Source organism: Mustela nigripes, chromosome 9 (assembly GCF_022355385.1).
Source record: "Mustela nigripes isolate SB6536 chromosome 9, MUSNIG.SB6536, whole genome shotgun sequence".
Lineage (NCBI taxonomy): Eukaryota > Metazoa > Chordata > Mammalia > Carnivora > Mustelidae > Mustela > Mustela nigripes.
Genome location: NC_081565.1, coordinates 5,676,552 through 5,699,987, shown reverse-complemented (window position 1 = coordinate 5,699,987; position 23,436 = coordinate 5,676,552). Strand labels below are relative to the sequence as shown.

Below are 23,436 nucleotides of genomic sequence, written 5' to 3'. Positions count from 1 at the left end.
CACATGCTCCTGGACCTGGTCCAGGGCCTGGGTCTATTTCTGAGGGTCAGAGAATCTTTGCGCCAGAAGGTTCCTCCAAACCTGTGGTTCTATCCCATGACTCTCAGAATGACTACCCCTGCTGAGCTTTCTTTTCAGAAGGTTAGGGCACAGGTGGTGGTCTCGTAATCACAGTCACGTAGCCAGGCAGCATTAGAACTGGTGGAGGCCACGACGGAAAGCGAGGGCCCGATCAATGTTGATTGTAGTAGTAACAGCTGGCGTTGTTGAGAAGATGCTCTGGAGAATCTCATTTTCCCCTGATGACGGTTCTGGGAAGCGGGAACCATTTCTCATACTTAGAAGGGGGAGAGCAGGCAGCTTGGCGGGGTTACGCAGCTAGCCAGAAGCGGGGTCGGGACCGGAACCCGGGTCTGTGTGATTCCAGAGCCAAGACATGTAGCCACTCCGCTACATGTCGTGGTGACAGTGGCCTTTCACTTAAAGACCGAGATTTTCCCAATTGTTCTGTTTTTTCTCTTCATTCAGAGTGACGACATCAGGGGTGATGGAGAACATGAAGAAAGTCAAGAAGGTGACCAACGGCTCGGTGGAGCCCCAGGGCGACTGGGAGGGCACCGCGTGACGGACATGCCTGGCGGCTGGGACTGTCCGAGAGAACCTCTAATTTATTACTCGTCCTAGTGGTGAGCAGGAGCACCTCCCGACAGTGACACCACAGAGCACGCGGCTGGGAACAAAGTGCCACGGAAACCTAATTTTTTACTCTCTTTTATGGAAACTGGATCTGTGGCTGGTTATGGGCAGCTAGAATTCTCCTTCAGGTGGGAATGGTGGGGAGGGCGTGTAGACCGAGGAGGACAAGAGGAAGACTTTGTTTGTAGTTTCTATTTCTTTCTTTTTCTTCATTGGGAACTCTCCAGAAAGACGCAGTTGTGCCCCCCAGTGTGTGGCAGCAGGGAGAGGAGTGTTGGTGGGCAGCGGCGCGAGGCCGGGGCCGGTCCCGGCTCGGGAATGAGGCTACAGGAGAAGAGCAGGGGCTGAGCCAGGACGCAGGGACTTAGAAGAGAGACGGAGCTCACCGTGGCATCTTTGGGGCACAAAAATGAATGAAATCAGGTTATTTTAGAAGGCAGCGTCAAAACCCAGTTTAGTGTATGGAGCCTGCCACGGGGTTCCTGGCCCAGAGTGTTGCCCCAGACCTTGACCCCAGACTCTGAAAGTGACCAGGAACCAGGAGCTCCAGAGGCCCGGCCGTCTTCTTCCCAGAAGGGCTGTGTCATCTGGGGGCTGAGCATCCCCGTCAGAGTCACAGCCCCGGAACCGTGGTGGGAAGTGCTTTTCTTGATGGAAGCGGATGTGGTGTTGTCTAACGGGTGGACAGAAGTGTACATTTAAGCTCAGAAAGCGTTATCCAGTAGGATTCCCTCAAACATCTAGCTCCCCTGACTGCCCAGAGCAGGACCACCTCTTTTCCTTCTCTCGGTGTGGCTGTGTCTGTTTCGTGTAATCAAAATATGGGGAGAAACGGGAAGGAGTTTTCCTTAAAGGAGCAGCCGGGGGCAGACAAGGTAGTGTTTAAGCAGGTATTTAAGTAGAAGCAAAAATCATCATCACTAAAAACTTTTTCCTATAAACCAGGTAGGCTTTCTAACAGGAATGAAACAGACCTCGTCCCCATCTCCCCGGAGCGTGCCTGCCAGGAGAGCAGGTGTGTTGAACAGCTTTTCTCTCTGGGACTGGGGATGGCGAGCTCTTTCTCGGAGACTCAGCAGAGCGTCCTTCCAAACTCTCCGAGCCTGGAGAGGAGCGCGGGCAGCCGCCTCAGGGGAACAGTGGTACAGCTGGTAGTGAAGTCCTTTGGATGGTGGTACGAGCTCAGGAGGTCCACTATGGCCCCGGGGTGGAGGTGGGCGGTAATCCCCCACCAGAGTGATGGTGACCCAGACCTGAGCCCAGAGGCTGAACCGTGGCCTTGTTGGAAACGTTTCCGAGGGTGCCAGGAGCCTGCACCTGCCTGGGCCTGGGGCTGGGGGTGGACAGCCGTCTCTGGAGGTGGTTTTCTCCCCTCCCCGGCTTGGAAGCGTCCTTCAGAAACTGCAGAATTCAGGGGGTGGCCCTCAGCTCCCCAGGTTCACCACCTGAAGAGTCTGTCCTCAGTTGTCCCTCTCCTGTCCTCTCTGTCCCGGACGAAGGGAGCAGGAGAATGTCCTCTTCATGCACTGTCCTTAGCCCTCAGTGCTCCGCGCGGCCCTTCCTGCACAAAGGCTCCGTCCTGGCTGGGCATGGGGTGTGAGCTGGAATCTTCTGTCTTCCGAGGCTGCTGCTGCTCGCCTTGCCGCAGATTTGAGGGCAGGGATCATGTGTCTCCCCAGTTTGAGGAGCAAGGAAATTTGCTCTAAGTATTTATTTAAGGGACTGCTTCTTTGTCTTTCTGTTTTCTTAGATGGGGGCTACATGATTGGAGAAGGTTTCAGGGAGGTCGGGAATGTTAAGACTGTTTTCCTGGTGTAAACACAGTCCCAGTACTTCCAAAATGTGTCTCATACTGTGATCAAACCCCCCTCGGTGCTCCCCTCAGAGGGACACCTTTGCCATCCGTCCTGCGAGCAGGTATTCTTGACTGGTCCCTAGACTTCTTGGTAAGACCCAGAAGTGTGATGAAACCTCCCTCCTCCTCCGCAAAGGGTCCCTGTGGGCTGTCCTTGACTCACTCGCTGGAAGCCAGGGAGCGAAGGAGCCCTGGGGGAGATCGCGTTGGGGCACCTCTGACCTGACTGCCCTCCCCAAGCCGGCCGTGGCTCGCACCTTCCTCTGCCAGAGCCTCGAGCCTCAGCAGCCATGCGAGGCCGGGAGCCCCAGAGCTCCCGAGGCCACACGTGCACCTCAGGGCTCAGGCGCACAGCGGCTGAGGGGCCGCAGGATGGTCGCGACCCTCCTGAACGGGAGGGTGCAGGCCAGATAAGGTCGTGATTTAGGAGTAAATGCTAACCAGTCTGCCCGAGTCCTGTATTGTAACTGGCAAGAGGTTCGAAGTGAGGCCCAGTGATAAGAAAAATCAAAATCCCAGCCCCAGTTTGGGAAAACTGGTTTTCCCATATTTGTGCAGGTTGTTAGAGCTCTCCTTCCTGTTCTGTAAAAACGTCTTCCCGGTGTCCGTCATCTGGGCGCTGTGACCCGCCCTCAGCTCTCGTCCCGAGCAGAGGTGACTGCGGGGGTCCAAAGCCAGCTGGTCGTCCCGGTCCTTCCAGCAGCCCACATGGTGCAGCGGGAGGCAGAGCTCCTACAGCTGAACCAGTGTTTGGGGGCCCCGGGCAGGAAGGCTCGGGTGTGTGTCTGAGAGCGATGGGCAGTATTTACAGCTTCGCCTTGTGCTCCTGCTCCCCGTTTCTGCCTCTGCAGGATTGCCCTGCTTCCTTTGAGAGAGCTGCTCTGGACCACCTGGGCGGCCAGCTGCCAGCTTTGAGGAAGGAAAGGGTCTGTTGTCCCGTAATAAAGTGTGTATGTTTTGCTAGAAAATTACTACTTAGACAGCAGGAACAATCATTGATCTCTTCATCCTGGCTTCTAACAGTGGCCAAAGACGCCATCAGCCTGTTTCTTAGGTTTCTTGATGCTTTAAAATTTCAGTAGCCGCGTGTTCGAACCTGCTGACTCCAGCTCTGGTGGACTGGTGGCCCGTTCTCCCGTCAGGAGCTGCTAACTCCAGTGTGAAAGATGGCTACCCCGATCATAGCCTGAGTCAGTTCCATTTTCTTCCAAGAAATCACTTAGTAAAATGTCCAGGTGTGGTTTCTCCCGGACACATCTGGGCAGCCCCGCAGCACTGCCTCTTCGTGCTCCGAGTGCCTGTCCTGGCGCGCTTCCTGCTCCTGCGTTGTGAGCTCCTCGGGATGGCTGCTCCCTCTTGTTCCACTACCTGCCCCCCCCAAGCGCTCCTCCTCCCCCTCCTCCTCCCCTTTCTCCTCCTGCTCCTCCTCAGCCCACCGCTATCGATGGCACATGGGCTCCGTCTGGGACTAGGGGCTGAAGGCTTTGGTGCACTGCAGCATTTTCTCCCGGTAGCCGTGTGACAGATGTACTTTCTAAGCCAAGGAGAGTTTTCTCGAGCGTGTACGTACTGATGCTGTGCGTTGCGCTTTGGGCCCTTGCACACCAGTGTGTTCTGGTGTAATACTTAAGAGACTGTTACCAGGAGCCAGTCCTTACGGACCCGGAAGAGTGTGAAAGATCCCCGTTTTGACTTGCAGGCGGCATCCGGGCCACCTCCCACGGCCGGAGGCGTCTTCTCCCCAGGAAGGCTCTCAGAACATTTGAGGGTCTGATGAAGGGGTTAGCACTGCTCCCTGCACTCCGTGGGACCGCGGGACTGTTCGTGCTGCCCCGCTGCTGGATTTCAAGGGAAGCGCATCCCAGCCCCCTCCTGGCCCCACACTCCACAGTCGCCCCCTTTGCTTTCGTCTGACCCCCCCTGGCCTTCTAACAGATTGAGAATGTGCTCGGTTTCCAGTGCCCGTGGCTGCTACCTGTCTCTCCCGTTCAGGATTCAGTCAGTAAATGAGAAGCTTCCCTACTAAAGAATTTAGGCTTTGACTTGGTACTTCTTGGTATGCCAAGAAGGCGCGTATCTGGAACACGCCGTATGTTCCAAAAGATCGCTCTTGACTCCAGGTTTCTTCCTCCCGGGTGCTGGGGGCCCACCTGAGTGGATGCTAATACTTGTCCCACCTGCGGTGTGGTGAGGTGAACTGAACACTCCGGCTCTCTCCAGGGGCTGTGCTCTACCCTGTACCCCCGTGGATGGCTTGTTCTTGGAAAATGTTTCTCGGTGTCTCTCTGTTAGGGCGTGGGACGTGCGCATCCCCCGAGCCCCTGTGTGAGGAAGGCAGCCCGACCGAGAGAGGGCCGAGGCGGTGTGGGAGCCGGGATCTGGTCGTGTGGCACAGGGACTGTTGGAGTTCCGGGGGCAGGAAGTCTGCAGGCAGGCCGTTGGGGAAGGACAAATGAAAGGTTGAAGTGAGGCAGAAAAGCTCACTCACTTCAAGATAGCTCATTTTAGGGCCATCTTTGAGGTTGTGCAGTGGACAGCCAAATCAGATGGGGGTGGGGGGCAGCAGGACAGCCTTCTTAGCATTTCAGATATTTACTACAAAAGGATCCCCAAATCCCGGCCAAACTGTGGCGGGGGGGGGGGGCAGTTCTTGGCACCTTAAGCAGCTTTTCCCACCATAAATTGGATTTGCCTGGTCATGTGACCTCAAAAGAAGTCAGACACATTTAATCCAGAAATAAGTTTCATTTGGGGGAGAAAATGTCTGTAAATATCATTTGCTTTCCACGTTAGACTGGGATGCAGGAGTTTTCAGTATTTCTTTTTTTTAACACTAATGATCACTGAAGAGTATTTATGTAAACACGTACCGGGTGGGGCTTCCAATCAGGGTGAGGTATGGGCTCGATTCTCTCGCTGTGATGCAGACATGTAAAATAAAGATTCTCTGACGGAAATGGATGTTTGTAATCCTGTAGGGAGTCACCGACTGCGGGCTGCTGTCTCTCTTCCTCCTGCTCGTCATTTTTCCCTTTGTGATTCTTGTTCATTAAATTAGTTAACTGCCTCCCACCTGCGCGCACTGACAACAGTGACTCCTACTAGAGACGTTCGGCTGCACCCCCAGGGGCTCGGTCCTGGAACAGACTGGAAATCCCCTGTCGTTTCCCGCTGCCCTGCCTCCATGGGGCAGACAGGTGGCTTCCAGGGGAGGACCTGCGTGCCCGCTGCGGCAGCCGGAGGGGAGGGGACAGTGTGGCCTGGGGGCGACGCCCTCGCTGCCCCAGAATCCTGAGCTCTGCCCTCTGACGCTGCTTCTCAAGCAGGCCGCGATCACATCAGAATCCCGGAAATCCAAGACTTTAGACTCAGAGCCTTTTAGAAGTCATGCAATCCCAAACCTCTTATTTTACTACGAATGTTTTGAACTGAGGTGTAACTTCCATACTGTCAAGTTCACTCTCTAAATGCACAGTTGGATGAGTTTGGACAGATGTGTACATAGTTCTGTGGCCGCCACCATAATCGGGGGGAAGCATTTCCAACCCGCATGAGGTTCCCCTGTGCCCCTCCTCAGCCAGAACCACCCCCTCCCAGAAAGGCCACATGCCTGCTCCAGTCCCCACCCGGCAGCGGCAGCTCGGCGTCTTCTGGAGCTTACATCCCTCGTGTCTGGCTTCTTCCACGAGGCGGACTGTTCTGTGGTTTACCCATCCAGTGCTCTGGCTTTAAAGCTACAGAAATTGGGGCTAGAGGTTATGCCCCTCCCCAGGACTGCTATGGGGTGGTGAGGAGTCAGTCGTCATTGGTCATGGTCTAGACATTCAGGGGTTGGGGGGGTGAGGGATGGGGGTTCAGAAGCCATGTTATTTGGCCTAGATTTCCTAGGGAGTGGCCAGGCTTTACCCCCAGCTCCCATTCCTGACTCTCTGGGCACTTTGGGTTACCAACAGTGTCTGTGGAATGAAGCGTGAGTAGGATGGGCCTTCTAATGGGGGATCCCAGGAGTCAGACGGGGCTCTCAGAGTGAGAGATGCTGGGGCAGCCAGGAGAAGGTGTGAGAAGGACCCCCTGATCTCATGCTTCTCACACTTGAGCAAGCATCAGCCCCTTGGAGGGCCCAGAGTCTCCCCCGGGGACCTGGGAAGTGGCACTGCTCGCAGGCTTCCGGGTGATGCGGCCTTGGCCTATCCTGGATCACACTTAAGAGCCACCCGTGTGAGCCGCCAGCCCCTGCGGGAGACGCCTCCGCAGCTGCAGGGTCCGAGCAGCCTCTCACAAGCTCCGGCTAGAGCCACCGCAGTGAGCACTGAGGCTCGCAGAGGCTGAGGGTGCCGGCCGGACCGCTCCCTCAGATCAGCACTGGCTTCCTCCTCTGTAGCCAGGCGAGGGCTTGCTCTGCCGAAGGCAAGCCTTCTAGGCCTGAAGCCAGCCATGGGGCGTGCGCTCAGGACTGGGCTCGCGTCGGGAAGGCCAGCGCCGGGGCGCCTGACTGCAGCTCGCTCGTCTGCTCTCCCTGTTGTGATGAGACGCAGAGCAGGCGAGGCAGGAGCCCAGTCTAGAGCTGCCCCCTGCCTTCCAGGCCCAGGAGCCTGGTGGGGCCTCCCGGTGCCCACCTGGAGGGAAGCTGGCTGTGCTGTCTGGGGACCAGAGTTTAAGGGTCTGGGGTGACGAGCTCCAGTTGGCAGGGGAATGCCAACCTTGGTGAAGTGAGGGAGCTGCTCGTTAGAGCAGACCTGCAGGGACTGAGCCTAAGGCGCCTCGGTCACTCAGGGGTGAAAGTAGTTCTCCGCATGCACGCTTGTGTTTGCGGGCGATCCGAGGGGAGCCTGGTGTCGGGGGGTGCATGGGGGGAAGCGTGGGTGGCTGGGAGCCATGCCACTACTTTCTCCCGCGCAGCCCCCCAGTTTAACAGCTCCTTCGGCTTTCGCATTCAAAATCATTCAAAATCGAACCACCCCAATCCCCCTAACCAGCAGCAGCCTCCCACCCCCGCTCCTAGGCCAAACCGCTCAGGTGTGCTTCACCTCACTGTCCCCCATCTCACTGCAGCCCGCTTGCCATTGGCCACCAAAGTCACCTGCAACCTCCGGGACTCCGTTACTATCTGACACTCTTCCCCTCCCAGACGGACCCTCAGCGCCCACTGTGCCTTGCACAGCATCAGTTCCTGGCCTTGCACACTGGCCGGTTAGACCTCCTGCCAGCTCCCTCTTCCCTCCAGCCGTGTGGCCCGGGTCTTGGTGATGGGCTCCTCCGCAGCGTCCCAGGTCCCACCCTGGCAGCCGCCTCCTTCCCCTTCTTGCTGGGCCCAGAGTGTTATTTCCTGCCTGGAGCTGTTCTGAGCCCCTGGTGGCTTATCCAGCTGCTTCCTGGGCTGTTTTAAAGGCACGTCAAAGCCACGCTTTCAAAATGAGCTCACCACGCCTCCTCCCCAGTCCTGGAAGTGTGATCCAGGCCAAAAACCCGGGCCTTACCCCTTGATGCTTCCCTACCCCCTGTACGATCCCAGGGCACCCACCTCTCTCCCCACTGCCACTGCCCAAGCTGGCCGCCCTCACTCTCGCCTGGATTACACCACCAGCCACTGCCTTCCAGCTGGCCTGGCCTCCAGTTGTGCCTTGCTTCCAGAATTTTGCTGTGCCTTAGCCCAGGGAGCTTTTAAAAGTGTCTGCGTACCATGTTGTAGCATAGAGACACCGAAGCAAGCAGGGGGGACGGAAGATCCGAGTAGAGAGATTAGCCACATTTCTGTACACTTGTAGCGAACAATCCAAAAATGAAATGAAAACTGTTCCATTTCCAGTAGCATCAAAAAGAGGAAAATACGTAGGAATACATTTAACAGAAGTGCAAAACTTAGGGCACCTGGGTGGCTCCATTGGTTAAGCGTCTGCCTTTAGCTCAGGTCATGATCTCAGGGTCTTGGGATTGAACCTCACATTGGATTCCCTGCCCAGTGGGGAATCTGCTTCCCCCTCTCCCTCTGCCCTCCCCACCATGCTCTCTCTCAAATAAATAAAATCTTCAAATAAAGTAAAAAGAAGTGCAAAACTTGGACTTTGAAAGCTGAAACATTGAAAGAAATTAAAGGAGATCCAAATACATGGAAAGCTATCCTATATTCATGGATCAGAAGACAATATTAAAACCATAATACTCCCAAATTAACCTATAAATTCAGTGCAGTTCCTACCAAAATAAAGCCTGACTTCTTTGCAAAAATTCACAAGCTGATTCTGAAATTCATTTGCAAAGGCAAAGGCTCCAGAATAGCCAAAATCATCATTTTTTTTTTTTTTTTTAAGGGAGAGAGAGGGGAAGAGGCAGAGGGAGAGGAAGAGATAATCTTCTGCAGACTGTGCTGAGCACGGAGCCCCACATGGGGCTTGATCTCACAATCCTGAGATCATGCCCTGAGCTGAAACCAAGAGTAAGTTTGAAATTGAGGGGTGCCTGGGTGACCAATTTCAAAACTTACACAAAGCTGTAGTAATCAAGAGAATGTGTGATGGAATACTGATGGAAGTATAGCTGTATATAAATCAATGAAATAGAAGTGAAGTCCAAGAATAGACCCTCACATTCATGGTCAATTGATACTTGGCAAGGGTGCCAAAACAACACAGTGGGGAAAGAACCATCTTTATTCAACCAGTGGTGCAGGGGTAACTGGACATGCAAAAGGTAAATGTGTAGCCCTACTGCATACCATATACTCAAATTAGCTCAAAATGGATCATCCGCCTAAAACTATAAAACTCTTAGAAAGAAGTGGGTGTGTTTTCATTATCTTGTATTTTGGCAAGGCTTTTTAGATATGACACCAAAGCCTAAAGAACAAAGAAGGCAAATAAATAAACTGGAGGGTTGTTTTTTTTTTTTTAATTCACTTTTTTAAGGTTTTATTTATTTGTGGGAGAGAGAGTGAGAGAGATCATGAGAGGGGAGAGGGTCATATGGAGAAGCAGACTCCATGAGCAGGGAACCCCATGCGGGACTTGATCCCAGGACTCCAAGGTCATGACTTGAGTCAAAGGCAGTTGCTTAACCATTGAGCCACCCAGGCGCCCAAATAAACTGGACTTGATCACAGTTAAAGCTTATGTGCTTCAAGGACACATCCACAAAGTGAAAAGACAGCCCAGTTGCTTGCAAATTATGTACCTGATAAGGGTCTCAATTCTAGAATATGTAAAGATCTACAACTCACTAAAAAGATAATCCCATTTTTAAAACGGGCAACAGATCTGAATAGGCATTTCACTTAGCATCATACTTTCAGGGTTCATCCATGTTGTAACGTGTGTGAGAATTTCATTTATTTTTAAGGCTGAATGCTATCTCGTATGTATGGACTGCATTTTGTTTGTTCACCCATCCACTGATGGAGACTTAGATTGCCTCCACTTTTTGGTGTGAATAATGCTGCTGTGAACATGAACATACAAGTATCTGTCCATGTCTCTGCTTTCAGAAGTAGAATTTCTGGGTCATATGATAGTTTTGTGTTTAGTTTTTTGAGCAACATGATACCATTTTCCACAGCGGCTGTACCATTTTACATCCCCACCAGCAGTGAGTGCGCAGGGCTCCAATTTCTCCACAAGGTTGCTTGTTATTATTTTTTATCATAGCCATCCAAATGGCTGTGATTTGGTATCTTATTGTGGTCTTGACTTGAATTTCCCTAATGACCAGTAATGTTCAACATCTTTTTGCATGCTTATTGGCCATCTATATGTGTTCTTTGGAGAAATAAATATTCAAAGACTTGGCCCATTTTTAGTTTTAGCTTGGTTTTAACTATGGCAAAATATATGTAACATAAAATTTACAATCTTAACAATTTTTAAGTGTGGAGTTCAGTACAATTGCATTGTACAGCCAATCTTTAGAACTTTTCACCTTGCAAAACTGATACTTTGTACCCATTAATCAACAACTCACCATTTTCCCCCACCCCCCGCAACCCCTGGAACCACCATTCTACTCCCTGGCTCTGTGAATTTGACATCTCTAGGTACATTGTATAAATAGAATCCTATAGTATTTGTCTTTTTGTGACTGGTATATTTCACTCAACATGATGCCCTCGAGGTTCGCTTTGCCCATTTTTTTTTTTTTAAGATTTTATTTATTTATTTGACAGAGAGATCACAGTAGGAGAGAGGAAGGGAAGAGATCACAGAGAGAGAGGAAGGGAAGCAGGCCCCCCGCTGAGCAGAGAGCCCGATGTGGGACTCGATCCCAGGACCCTGAGATCATGACCTGGGCCGAAGGCAGCGGCTCAACCCACTGAGCCACCCAGGCGCCCCGCTTTGCCCATTTTTGAACTGTTGTTGTTGTTGTGGTTGAGCTTTAGAAGTTCTTTATATATAGTGGATATTAATCCCCTATCAGAGATACGATTTGCAAATATTTTCTCCCACTCAGTGGGTTGATGTTCATTCTTTTTTTTTTTTTTTAAGATTTTATTTATTTATTTGACAGATCACAAGTAGGCAGAGAGGAAAGCAAGGGGGCGGGGAAGCAGGCTCCCCGCGGAGCAGAGAGCCCAATGTGGGACTCGATCCCCGGACCCCGAGATCATGACCTGAGCTGAAGGCAGAGGCTTAACCCACCCAGGTGCCCCGTTGATGTTCATTCTTGATAGTTTCTTTAATACACAAAAATTTTAAATTGTGATGAAGACTAATTTATTTATTTTTCCTTGCATTGCCTGTGCTTTTGACATCATGAAGAAGAAATCACTGCCAAATCCACTGCCATGAAGCTGTTCCTCTATGTTTTCTTCTAATAGTTCTATAATTTCAGCTTCTAGGTTAGAGCTTTGATTTATTTTCAGTTAATTTTTGTATTTAGTGTGAGACAGGGTCCAACCTCATTCTTTTGCATGTGGAGATTCACTTTTCCACGTTCCTTGGAAGCAAGAAAAGGACCCTTCTTTCCCCCACCAGATGGTCTTGGCATCTGAATAGGCAGCCAGCAAGCACAAGAAAAGATACTCAACCTCATTACTCATCAGGGAAATGTAAGTCAAAATTAGTGAGAATACTGATTCATTGCCACTGGCATGGCTATAAAAAAAGACGTTATAACAACTGGTTGGTGAGGATGTGGAGCAGTTGGAGCCCTCACACACCGCTGATGGGCATGCAAAATGATGCTTTGGAAAAATCTGGCAGTTTCTCCAAAGATGAAGCATAGTCATCATGTGACCCAGCAATTCCATTCCTAGGTACACAGTCAGGAAATGCAAACAGATGTCCACACAAACACTTGTCTACGAATGTCCCTAGCAGCATCATGCCTGAGAGCCAGATAGTAGAAAGCACCCAGATGTCCATCACTGATGAATGCAAAAGTGATCTACCCAAACAAAGGACGTAACAAGGGATGAAGGGCTGACACCTGCTACAACAGGGATGGACCTTGACACCATTTTACAGCAGATGTCAGCAAAAACAAGCCCGCTGCGAAAGGCCGCCATTTACATAATATGTCTACAGTAGAAAAGTCTGTAGAGGCAGAAAGTAGGTTGGTGGGTGCTGGGTGAGCACAAGGTGTCTTTCTCGAAGTGGTGAAAATGCCTTTGTGGTGGGAGTTGTACAACTCTACATAAATACTGAAAACCATTAAATGTGCACTTTAAATGGGTGAATTGTATGTGAAATGTATCACACAAAACTGTTAAAAAAAATACAGTGATCCAAGCTGAGACACATCTGGCAACACAGAGCCTGGAGCCCCGACCCTGGCTAGGTCAAGAAGAGCTGCAGGGAGGAAGTACCGTCCTGCGCAGGATGAATTAACCTGATGAAGCGGGTGGTGGACAGGGGTTCAGGCGGGGGGAACAGCATGTGCTAAGGCCAGTGATGAGAGAGAGCCTGGCATAGCTGGACAAATCCAGCAGAGCTGGAACCATGAGTGGGAAGTGGGAAGCCAAGAGAAGAGACGAGAGAAGCAGGCATGGCTACGTCAGGACGCCCTCTGCAAGAGCTTGGACTTGCCCCTGAAGATAGGAGGAAGGCACTGGAAGCTTTAACAGGGAAGTAACATGGTCAGATGGCTCTGTGATGGGCACACTGATAACCACAGCACAAAGGAGTGATGTGGGGGACATGTCTCGGCGGCCTCTCTGGCTTTCATCCCCCCTTCTCTATCCCAGATCCAACCTCTGATTTATCGGGATTCTGGTTTGGGTGAAAGTGACCCCACATTCCTGGCTCCAGACTTGAGCCCTGATTGGTTTATTTTTATTATTTTTTAGAGAGAGAGTAGGGGTGGGGGTGGGTGGAGGAAGGGCAGAGGGAGAGGGAGAGAATTATAAGCAAGATTCCATGCTGAGCGCAGAGCCCAATGTGGGGCTGATCTCATGACCCTGAGGCCATGACCTGAGCCCAAATCAAGAGTCAGATGCTCAACCAAATGATCCACCCAGGGGCCCATAGCCCTGCCCCCTGTACATTGATTGGCTTGAGAACAGACAAATGACCCACTTTAGGCCATCTGGTCCAAAGAGATGCCACCTTGGAGTCTCAGTTGGCGGGGTGGGAGGACTTGGGTCACTTTCAGCCAAGAAGTGAACACCTGGAAGCCCTAAGCTGCTTCCGGTAACCAAGCTGGAGAGCGTTGCTCAGAATAGGCCCCAACACTGAGGAAACAGAGCCAGAAAAAGAGAGAGGAAATCCTGAACCCTGGATCAAGCCTTGCCTGAAAGCAGACGCTGCTGGTCTCCGTGTTACATGAGTTGCTTCAGCCAGTTTAGGTCATGTTTTCTGTTACTACAAAGCGCTTGATGAGAGGGATACACGAGGCGCAGGGAGCCCTGAGGGCCCTTCGCAGTCTCCCTGGATGGTCCCAGAGGACTGCCTGCAAAATGTGGGGGCAGAATTCTGAAAAATGAGAAGGAGGTAACTAGCGAAGTAAGTGGAAGGGCTGTCATGGAGAGGATTTATACGGTGTCTTTCCTGAGAATCTGCTAATGACATTCATTCATCTCCAGTGCCCGGAAGACAGGCGTGCAGCCAGGTGCGATTTCAGTAGTCTGGCGGGAGGGGGTTTGCGGGGGGGACCCTGACCCCAGACCCACACTGAGCACAAGAAGGGCCCTGACAAGCCATCCAGGGTGAGGCCCCAGGGCACAAGCCTAGGTGTGCTGCCTCCTGGGCTGAGTCCTTTCCACACTGCTCAGGGTTGGACTTGAAGCAGCAAAGCTGCCAGGGCTGAGCCTGGGAAAAGCTGATTTTGCTGTTTTTGAGAAAAACTTCATTTATCCCATCTGGATTTCAGGCACACTTCTTCCCTGTCCCCCCCGCCCCCCCGCCTTTACCTGTGGGCCTGTGGCTGCGGCTCTGGCCTTTTCACTGTCAAGGCCCTCATAAAACGCATCCGTGGGTGGCCTCATTGATTTTCAACCATGTTTTACCTCCACATAATGAGTCTCTCCAGGCCCCTGAGAACTACTCTTAACTCGGATCATCTGGCTCCGGAGCCAGGGTCATTCGGACAGAATTATTAACAAGGCTCTATTTACTTCTCCAGAGGGGCTTGCTGGGAAACGTGGATGAGCAGCAAAACGGGAGAATCCAGGGCCACTCGGGCAGTAAGGGGCCTCGTTCCGGCAGGGTTGCCCATCCCCCCCCGCCCCCATGGCCCGTGCTGGCTCCCACAGCCTTCCAGGCTCAGGGTCAAACCCTGTCTTCAGAGACAAGGTGGAGACAACCAAGAAAGGGGGTGTTTGCGGCTTGGCTACAGCCAAGCCATCAGCCCATGTAGAAGGACCCCAAGTTGCACCTGCTCTCCACGGAGGCTCGCCCGGGGGGCCGGGGGGGGGGGCCTGCAGTCAGCTCAGCATTGACGGGTTTCCTTCAAGCCAGGAAGCTTCAATGAGAACTGCAAGAAGCAGGAGGGGCTGGGGCAGGAAGCCCCAGGGAGATGGGGGCCGAGCCCAGGAAAGACGCTTCTGGAACTTCCCCTCCAAACTCAGCCCTGTGTCCCCACCTACCAGTGGAACTTTCCCTACATCCTAATTTACAACATGCCCAGAAACCACATGAAGCCTCAGTCTGAGCTCCAGCAGTGCGCTGGTCTTGGGGAGGTGGAGGGAAGGAGTCCTGCGCTGGCATGGATTTTCCTGGGCTGGGGAAGTGGGGTGCTCAGCATGGCCGTATGATAATGACACCCCAAGGCCACTGAAAACAAAGGCTTTAAAGATCCACCACAAATGATGGCTGTCCACTGTTTGCTGGACCCCAGGAAGGGGGCTGTCGGTCTCTGTCTGCAAAACATCGGGAGGTGAGCAGGACCAGTGCCCACCCCAAGCTCCCCCAGAGCCGTTTGGAGGTAGGGGTTATGGGGACCTCACTCACACAACAGTGAGTACTTGGTATCCCTGAATCCTGTGGCCCTGTGTCCTGCCAGTGTCGGTGGACTGTGCAACCAAGCAGGTCTCTGCTGAGCACACATCTCTTCATACCCGGGTGCCAGGATGTCTGTGTGCCACAGAGTGAGCCCCCAGGCTGGGGAGTCAGGCAGACCTCACTTGAATCCCTACGGCTCGTCCGCAGCTGTGTGCCCAGGCTCAGTGGCTCAACCTCTCTGGGCCTTGCTGCCTAATTCGCAGGATCCTGCAAAGGCTCAGGGGCCCATGCATGGGAAGCACTTGGTGCGTTGCTAGGCACCCTGCAAGGGCACGGTGAAGGGCGGGGGGCTGCAGTTGTTACCCTGGGACCTGCCTGTTACCAAGTCCTTGCAAGAAGGACTGCAAGTGAAGGAAGATGTCCTGCTTCTATCCTGGTCAGTTCTGCCCCTTCGAGACTAGACCCCAACTCAGAACTCTCGAAGCACACAGCACCCCAGATGGAAGGCACCTTGTAGCCCCTCAGTGTACAGGTAGGGAAACTGAGGTTTAGAAGGTGAGAACAACGGTAGGTCTGCGCCAGAAGTGAGTGGGCCTGGAACCCAGGACAGGACAGGACTGGGAGCATTATTGGATTCTGTATGTGGTTGACCTCAAGGAGATGGATGGACTTAAGGTCATGGCCAAGGAGGAGAAGAGGGGATAAGGAGGCACAGCCCCGCCACTCACCAGTGTGGTCTGAGCTTCCTCTCCAGGCTGGGCTCTGGGCAGGCAGCAGCAACGAGATGCATGTGGTTCGACCTTCCTTGGGCCCATGCGTGGCTCAGAGATCACTGACGTAGGGGACCCAGGGCCCTGGGAGAGCTGGGCCGGATCGCAGAGGCCATCAGGGGCTCAGAAACCAACAGGCATCTCGCTGATGAGCCAGGGACAGGCCAGGTGGTGGGTAGCTCCCTGGCACGAGGGCATTCAGGGACTCCTGGCCTGGAACCTCCAGAAAAGCTGCTCCTCCGCCCCACCCCTGCTCTGAGCGTGTGCATGAGCTGGACCCTGGGGGAGCCCGCTGGCTCTTGGGAGCTCTACCCCCACCTGGCAGAAGCCACAGGACACAGCATCCTCCGCTCTCCCATCTGTAAAATGGGCACACTGGGCTGAGTGGTCTTCAAAGTTGTGGCTCCCAGCTTTGAAGATTCTCGAATTCTGTGGCCGGTGATATTTAGGGGGTCAGTCCAGCTCCCCTTTCCTGAGGGCAGGCCTCTGGAGCCATAAACTATGTGACCTGACCCTGGTTGGCCGGGGCTGATTGGACCTGACTCACCTGGGCCGATCAGATCCTCTCTCCCAGAATTGGGGGTTTGTGACTCACCGGTCAGGCTGGCAGGCAGGTGCTGGAGGGCAGGAGACCTCCGGGAAGCTGTCTGCAGACCAGCTGTCTGGGCATTTACTGGATCTGCCCCCGACCCCAACATTCACTCCCCATTCTTTTAGGAAAAGTGCTCAGTTTACCTTGGTGGGGGGAGACTGCCCTTCTCCCACTGGAGGAGTTTCCCACCGCACGTCCAGTGTGGTCCCAAGACCCCAACACCGCCCACATCTCTCGCAGGACTGAATTCTGAACACGGAACTACAGAGTGGGAGGACGTGGTGGGAGCTGCCGGCCGCCTGGACCCCCCGTTTCCTCGGCGTTGCCTGCAGATCCCATATCCTGGAGATTCATGGGTCCTGGTTCTGCTCCTCAACCTCTCCGGCTGCTCCCCAGGGCCCTGAGCACTCCTGTACCTACACACATTGACAGCTCTGCTGCCATGAGCAGCTTTGGTCCCTGTTGCAGGAAACCCCAAAGCCGGGAGGTTCCCTTCCAGGGGCGTCTCTCAGGGGCCCTAAGGCTTGTCTCCTGTCCTTCTCATATATGGCTCCATGCTGGGACATCGGGAGGCGTGTGGGAAGGGCCTCACTCGAGACCCTCCCTGAAGGCTTCAATGCTTGGAAGGTGAGGTTCAGAGAAGGCACCTGTCCCCAAGCTCGCCAGCAAAGCTGAGTGGACCCCAACAGTCTGCCTGTCCGTGGCAGGATGGCCAGGCACCCCAGGAGGGAAGGGAACCCCTTCTCAGTTCCAGGGCACCAGAGAGAACCAAGGAGAGAAGCCAGCTGGGCTTTGCGCCTGTTTCTCATTCACAAAGGTGCTCGCTCAGCTGTTCCATGCTCCTGTGACCCAAGGAACCTGCTTCAAGCCCACAGATGGCCCCACAAGGCAGCAGGTGCCCCTCAGGACACTGTAGTTCCCACTTAGAAATGAGGAATTTGAGACTCAGAAAGACTCCGTGCCTGACCCCGGATCCCACAGGGAGGACCGGCACTCAGACTGTCGGTTTAGGGCCCTTCCCACAGATGGCTTCATTAAATGATTGCCTTTTCCTTTGTCAATAACAACTTTACTATTATTAAAATACAATGTTATTATTCATCAATAACAGTAGCCAATCTATACCGAGTGGCATGAAGTATTCTACATGATCACCTCGCTTGATTCTTTTTTTTTTTTTTAAGATTTTATTAATTTATTTGACAGATCACAAGCAGGCAGAGAGGCAGGAAGGGGGGGGGGGGGGGGGGAGGAAGCAGGCTCCCTGATGAGCTAAGAGCTCGATGCGGGGCTTGATCCCAGGGCCCTGAGATCATGACCTGAGCTGAAGGCAGAGGCTTAACCCACTGAGCCACCCAGGTGCCCACCTCACTTGATTCTTATAACGACCTTGTGGGGAGGTGGCATCTTTACGCACTCATTTACCAGATTTGAAAACGCAACCAGTAAATGCAGGTGACTTTGGGGCTGTGTTAACCAGCGTCCCGTGGGCTTCCCTCGGCAGGGAGGAAGTGACTGGCCACGTCCACGGGTTCCCAAAACACAGGGCTGGCCAGAGGGCCCAGGGAGGACATGCCATGGTGGGCAGCTCTGACATGAGTGGACGACCAGCTCCTGGTCCTCTCCACACACCATTTGCCCTGAGAGAGTAGTCACTCAGATGGGCAAGATGAGTGGGAACGACCAGAGGATTCTCTCTGAGAGAACACAGGGAGACATGCTGCCCAGGCCGGCCCTTGCATCTGCTTAACCCTCATCAGGGTTCAGTGTTGTCCCACTTACCTTGAGGGAATGCTCTCCCCATCACTTCTCCCAGGGGGGTCGGACTGATAAAACAGGGGGTTCCTCAAGCTTCTTCATTCTATAGGATTCCAGTTCTTTAAATGCTAATGGGAGTTAAGAAAAAAAAAAAAAATGGTACCAGCCAAGTAAGAGTGGAAAATGCTTACTTAAATAAAATAGATTCCTTCACTGCAGGACTTCTCAGAGCTTTTACGATGCTCATATACAACTCGACTTTGTGGACAGAGTGGTTCACAGTAAAGCCTACTCCCAACAAGCGTCGTAGAGGGGAATGCTTCTTCCCATGGATGTATAAATCAGAAACTGGTTTTTCTTCAGGAGGCACAGACTTACGTACATTTGGCAATATTTTTTTAGTTTGGGGAAAAATATAGGCGCCTGGGTGGCTCAGTCATTTAATCTTCTGCCTTTGGTTCGGGTCATGATCTCAGGGTCCTGGAATCGAGCCCCGCATCGGCCTCTCTGCTCAGGAGGGAGCCTGCTTCCCCACCCCGCCCTGTGATCTCTCTCACTTCCACTCTCTCTCAAATAAACAAATAAAATCTTAAAAAAAATAATTTGGAGAAAGATGTGATAAAAAAATGACTCAATGAAAATACCCAGTTATGTGCATAGGTTCTTCCCCGCCCCCCAGTTGGGATCCTCTTATAGGGTTTGTTGAAACTTTTCTGTGTGTTTTGCGCTGCAAACAGATTTATACCTTGTGAATAGGTTTCCAGCTACGTTATAATTTAATGTCTTACAGGATCCCAACAGTACAACAGGCGAATCGCTCGTTTGGGATATACAGACCACTTCCGTTTTTTATTGTCATTATTTTAAATGTTGCTGCAGTAACATCTTTGAGGCTTAACATTTGTATAGATCTCTAACCGTTGGCTTAGGATAATTTCCTAGAAGTGGAACTGCTGAGTCGGGAATACGGGTATTTATTGCCAAAGTGTTCTTTAGAAAGGATGTACCCACTTGCACCCTGCTTGGCAGTGTCCGGATGACCATTTCCTTGCTCCTATGCCAACACTGGGTAGGATTATTCCCTTTTTTTCTTTTTGCCAATTTGTCTTCTTTGATGGCTTGTAAGGGACAGCTTTCCTGGGGACTGGTCACTTGCATTTACTCTTGTGTCACTTGCTTGGGTTCCTTCCCCAACCTTCTATTGAGAACTCATCTTTGGGGCACCTGATGGCTCCGTTGGTTAAGCGTCGCCTTGGGCTCAGGTCATGATCCCGGAGTCCCTGGATCAAGTCTCGAAAATGAGCTCCCAGATGAGCTCTCAGATGGGGCTCCCTACTCAGCGGGGAGTCGGCTTTTCCCTCTCCCTCTCCTCCTCCCTCATTCATTCTCCATCCCTCTCTCTCAAATAAATAAATAAATAAAATCTTAAAAAAGAGAGAGAGAGAGAGAGAGCTAATCTTTTTCTTATTGACTTAGAAAGTTCTTAATAGGTTAAAGATACTCACTTTGTCCTGTGCTCATGGAAAGCATTTTTGATCCTTGCAAATCTGCCCTCCCGCCATGAGAAGATCAGATTCGTTTATGAGATGTGATCTACCAAAAGCCATCTGGTGCATGAGGGACAGGACTGACCAGGACTGGGTGTGTGTGTGTGTGTGTGTGTCACACTCCCTGATGGGGGCTCAGTGGGATCCCTCCTCTTCCCTTGTGCTCCCCTCCGCTGGGCCAAATTTCAGCGCGCTCTGCCCCCAGCAGCTGACTCTGCCCTGGGCATCCTTCATTTGTCCCCTGATTCCTCCCAGGCCCCTGGAAAGGAAGGGACTTCCCTAGATACGCCTCCTTATCATATAAAGTGTCACAAACCATGGACCAGGTGCCTATGGGAAGCTGCACCCCAGGGGGACCTGAGCTCACCTGAGCGAGCCAAGGGAGTTCCGAGGAGGTGATATTGATGTGCTGCCCCACAGAAAGACCACGTGAGCCGCAGGTGCAATTTTCAAGTTTCTAGTAGACACTTAAAAGTTAAGATATGGAAACTTTCTATCCCAAACATTACCAGTTCAATATGGCATTCAACTTTTAAAAATATCAACAAGGTATTTTTTCGTTCTTTTGTTTTGGGCAAAACTTCAGCACCTACTTTGGCCTGGCCACACTGCACGTGTTCAGTGGCCTTGGTGTGGGAGGGGTCCCTGCACGGGGCACGGCAGGTGTAGGAGGGCTCTGGCAGGTGTAGGAGGGCACTATCATGGGAGGGGAAGAGAGACCAGTCCTGGAGGAGGAAGCCCCACGAGAGGGAGCTGGAGGGGAGTCAGGAGAGAAAATGGCTTTGGGAGAGGGCGGTGGCTGGAATCACCTGCTCAGGCTGATGGATGGACAGGGTGGGGTCTCTGGGGAGAGCAGGGGCCTCTGAGATGTTTCAGATTTTTGGCTGGAGCCAGAGTATAGGAGAAGCCATTTGCCCAAGGAGAGAAGATTCTTGGGGGGCATGATAAATGATGTTTCCAGCCTGATGAGTTTAAGGGACACCCGAATGACCAGACCCCGTAGCACACTGGATATGCGCAGAGAAGAACTGGAATTCTGAGACTGGGCCAGAGCTGCTGATCTAGCGGGGGAGGTACTGACGCCCAAGATGCAGGGGCATAGGGAGTATTTAACCCAGACTCTGCCTACCACAGGTCCATCCTTTTTGTTCCCTAAAGGCTTTCTGGAAGAACTACTGAGCAAGCTTCTGGGGTCACTCTCCCAGGCGAGCTTATGATATAAGACAAGGGACTCTCCGCTGAAAGGCAGAGGAAGGACCAGAGGCTGGGCTAAGATGCCGATTCCCAGGCAACGCCCCCACCTCATTCAGATCTGCCCCTTCTGGATGGGGCCTGGGCATCTGGGTCATCGCTACGCTCGGGCAGGTGATTCAGGAAGGCACCTTCCCTGGGCTACCGCAGGTGAGCGAGATGACTTGATTGAGTGGTTGTCGTATTCAAAAGCAACGGGTTCGTGGCAGAAAACAGTCTGTATAAAATACAGGTGAATTTGTGGAATCGGTAGTGATGACGGTGGCACAACCTAGCCAATATCCTGAAACCACGGAACTGCACATCTGGGACGGTAGATTTCACGTTATGTGAATCACATCCCATTCTTTTTTAATGCAAGGAAAAAGGCAAATGAAGCCGGAAAGTAAAGGGACTTGTAATCCCACCGACACTGGTAACAGGATGGAAGCCCTGCAGGGAGAACCTTCCGCTGCTCTTCGCAGGTGTATGTAATTCATCCAAGTACTTTATACACTCTGGTTTATAACCGTCGGGGAGCTGCTCCTGAGGGTTCAGTGGTTCATGCTCTCCCTGTCTACCCTCCCCCTCCTTAGTGACCTTATCCTGCCATGTGGCTTTCCATTCCGTCTCTACGAGGAGGACTCCCCAGGGGATCCCTGCAGCCTCTGTGACCCTAAACTCCAGGCGTCCGAATCCCGTTTCCTGGGCACTTCGTCCAACACGGTTTCATACTTCCGACGACCAGCGCTGGACTCCTGCTCTTGCCGCATGCACACCCGTCCACTCCCCACCCGAGTGATGGACACCCATTCTAACAGCGTCTAACCACTTCTCTCCGTGTCCTCGCCTATGTCGCCAGACCGGGCCACCAGCACCCTCCTGTGGGTCCTGATTCTGTCCATTTCTGCCGAGAATCAGGGCTGGGAGCTGCAGCCAAGAGATCCAGTTAAACACCAACAGATGCGGAGTCTGACTTACCTCCAACCTCTCCCTGGCTTTCCAAGCCCCACCTTGCTGTGCCCCTATAAGGCCACATAAGGGCTGCTGGGCTCTGGGGCAGGGCCGGGGCAGTGCTCACCCTTCTCCAGATCATTCCCCACTATATTCCCTGACGAATGGCTGGCACGGATATGTTTATCCGAAGGCTTCCTAGGGCCTGGGGCTCCCCCCAGGCTGGGCTGTGTAGGGAGGGGAATCGGGAATGGGCCATGTTTGGAGGCAGGAGGGCGGTATCTGGGGGTTGAGAGGCCCTCCTGGTTCCTCTGGGTACCCCAGGCCCTTTGAAGTCTGAAGACTGTGCTAACGTGGGGAGAAAAAGAAACCCTGCCCACCACCCCATTCTTGCCTCTTCCTCCTGGGCTCCGTCCACCCCGAGGCCCCAGCCCCCTCCTTCTCATCAGTGAGGTTTGCTGAGTGACCATTGCAAGTCAGGTGCCTTCTAGGTGTTAGAGATACAACTACAAGTAAGACAAGAACGCGGCCCTCAGGGGGTTCACCCTCCAGGGGAGGGGACACATGAGAAATAAACACAAACAACAAAACAGACCTTTAGTCTGTGGTGGCTGCGAAGGAGAAAAAGCTAAAGCTTTTCGGGACAAGAGAGGTCCCAGCATAAGGACATTGTAGATGCTGACGGCCGGGGGAGGCCATGCGGATGCTCTCTTGCCTCTGTTCATCCAGGTGGACCCCGGCCCCGAGGGCCCCTCCACAGGAAGGGACACCCCGGCTCCCGCATGGAGACCAGAGAAGCAGAGAAAACCGATCTACCCCGGTCACCCCTGTACTTAAAGCCCAGAGGCCCAGCTCCTTGGGGACAGGGGCAGGCCGGTCCCCACTGGCCCTGGCCCTTCTCTTGGGTTTCAGATCATACCCAGCCCGCGCCTGCGGCCCTGTGCTCTGAGAGGAGTTCTCCCTCGGGTTCGGGCCTCTGCTCCTGCACGTTTTCGTGGCCCGGAACATGGTTCCAACCACCCCCCCTCCCTCCCCGGGCTTGGAGGTCACCTTCCCCCCACGCCGCGGTAGGTATCCCCCAGCAGACATGTGACATCCTGCCGCGCAGTGATCCCCCTACCCCCCCGCCCCGGGGCCGCGCCTGTCCCATTCACCCGCGGGTCCCCGGCGCCCCACAAATCCGCGTCGAATGAATGAGTCTCGCCGCGCAGAGACTTGGCCCCATTCACGTCAGATCTTCCGGGCCCTCCCCCGCCCGGCGGAGCCGCGGGGGGCCGGGCGGGGGTGGGGGAGGGTGACCGCCCCCTCCCGCCGCGGGCCCGGGCGAGGCCGGGGGCGCTCCTCCGCCGGCCGGCTCGGTGCCCGCGGGGCTGCCGTGCGGCGGGGCGCAGGCCCGGCCGGGCGGGTGCGGGGCGGGAGGTGGCGCCGGGCGCTGAGTGGCGGCTCCGGGTCCACCCCTGGCGCGCCGGTGCGAGCGGGAGGCGGGAGGCGGGAGGCGGGGAGCGCAGGGGCGGCGGCGAGAGGGAGCGCAGCAGCGAGCATGTGCCGCGGAGCCCAGTAACCAGGGACGACCGCGGCCACCCCGCGGCCGCGTCGGCGCCCAGCCCAGCGCAGCTCCGCGCCGCGGCGCCCGGAGAGGGCGGCGGCCGGACGGCCCCGGCCTGCGAGC

The 23,436-nt window shown here is 53.6% G+C and overlaps 1 protein-coding gene across 1 annotated transcript in view; it reads left to right on the top strand.

The window, feature by feature from the left end:
• The window catches only part of GPR107 (G protein-coupled receptor 107), a 77,313-nt gene extending 71,805 nt beyond the window's left edge, over positions 1-5,508 (top strand). The window contains exon 18 of the mRNA XM_059410540.1: positions 529-5,508. Coding sequence (XP_059266523.1) covers positions 529-625 — 97 coding nt within the window. The 3' untranslated portion in view covers positions 626-5,508. The remainder of the gene's footprint in view (positions 1-528) is intronic.
• Positions 5,509-23,436: the final 17,928 nt, after the last annotated feature.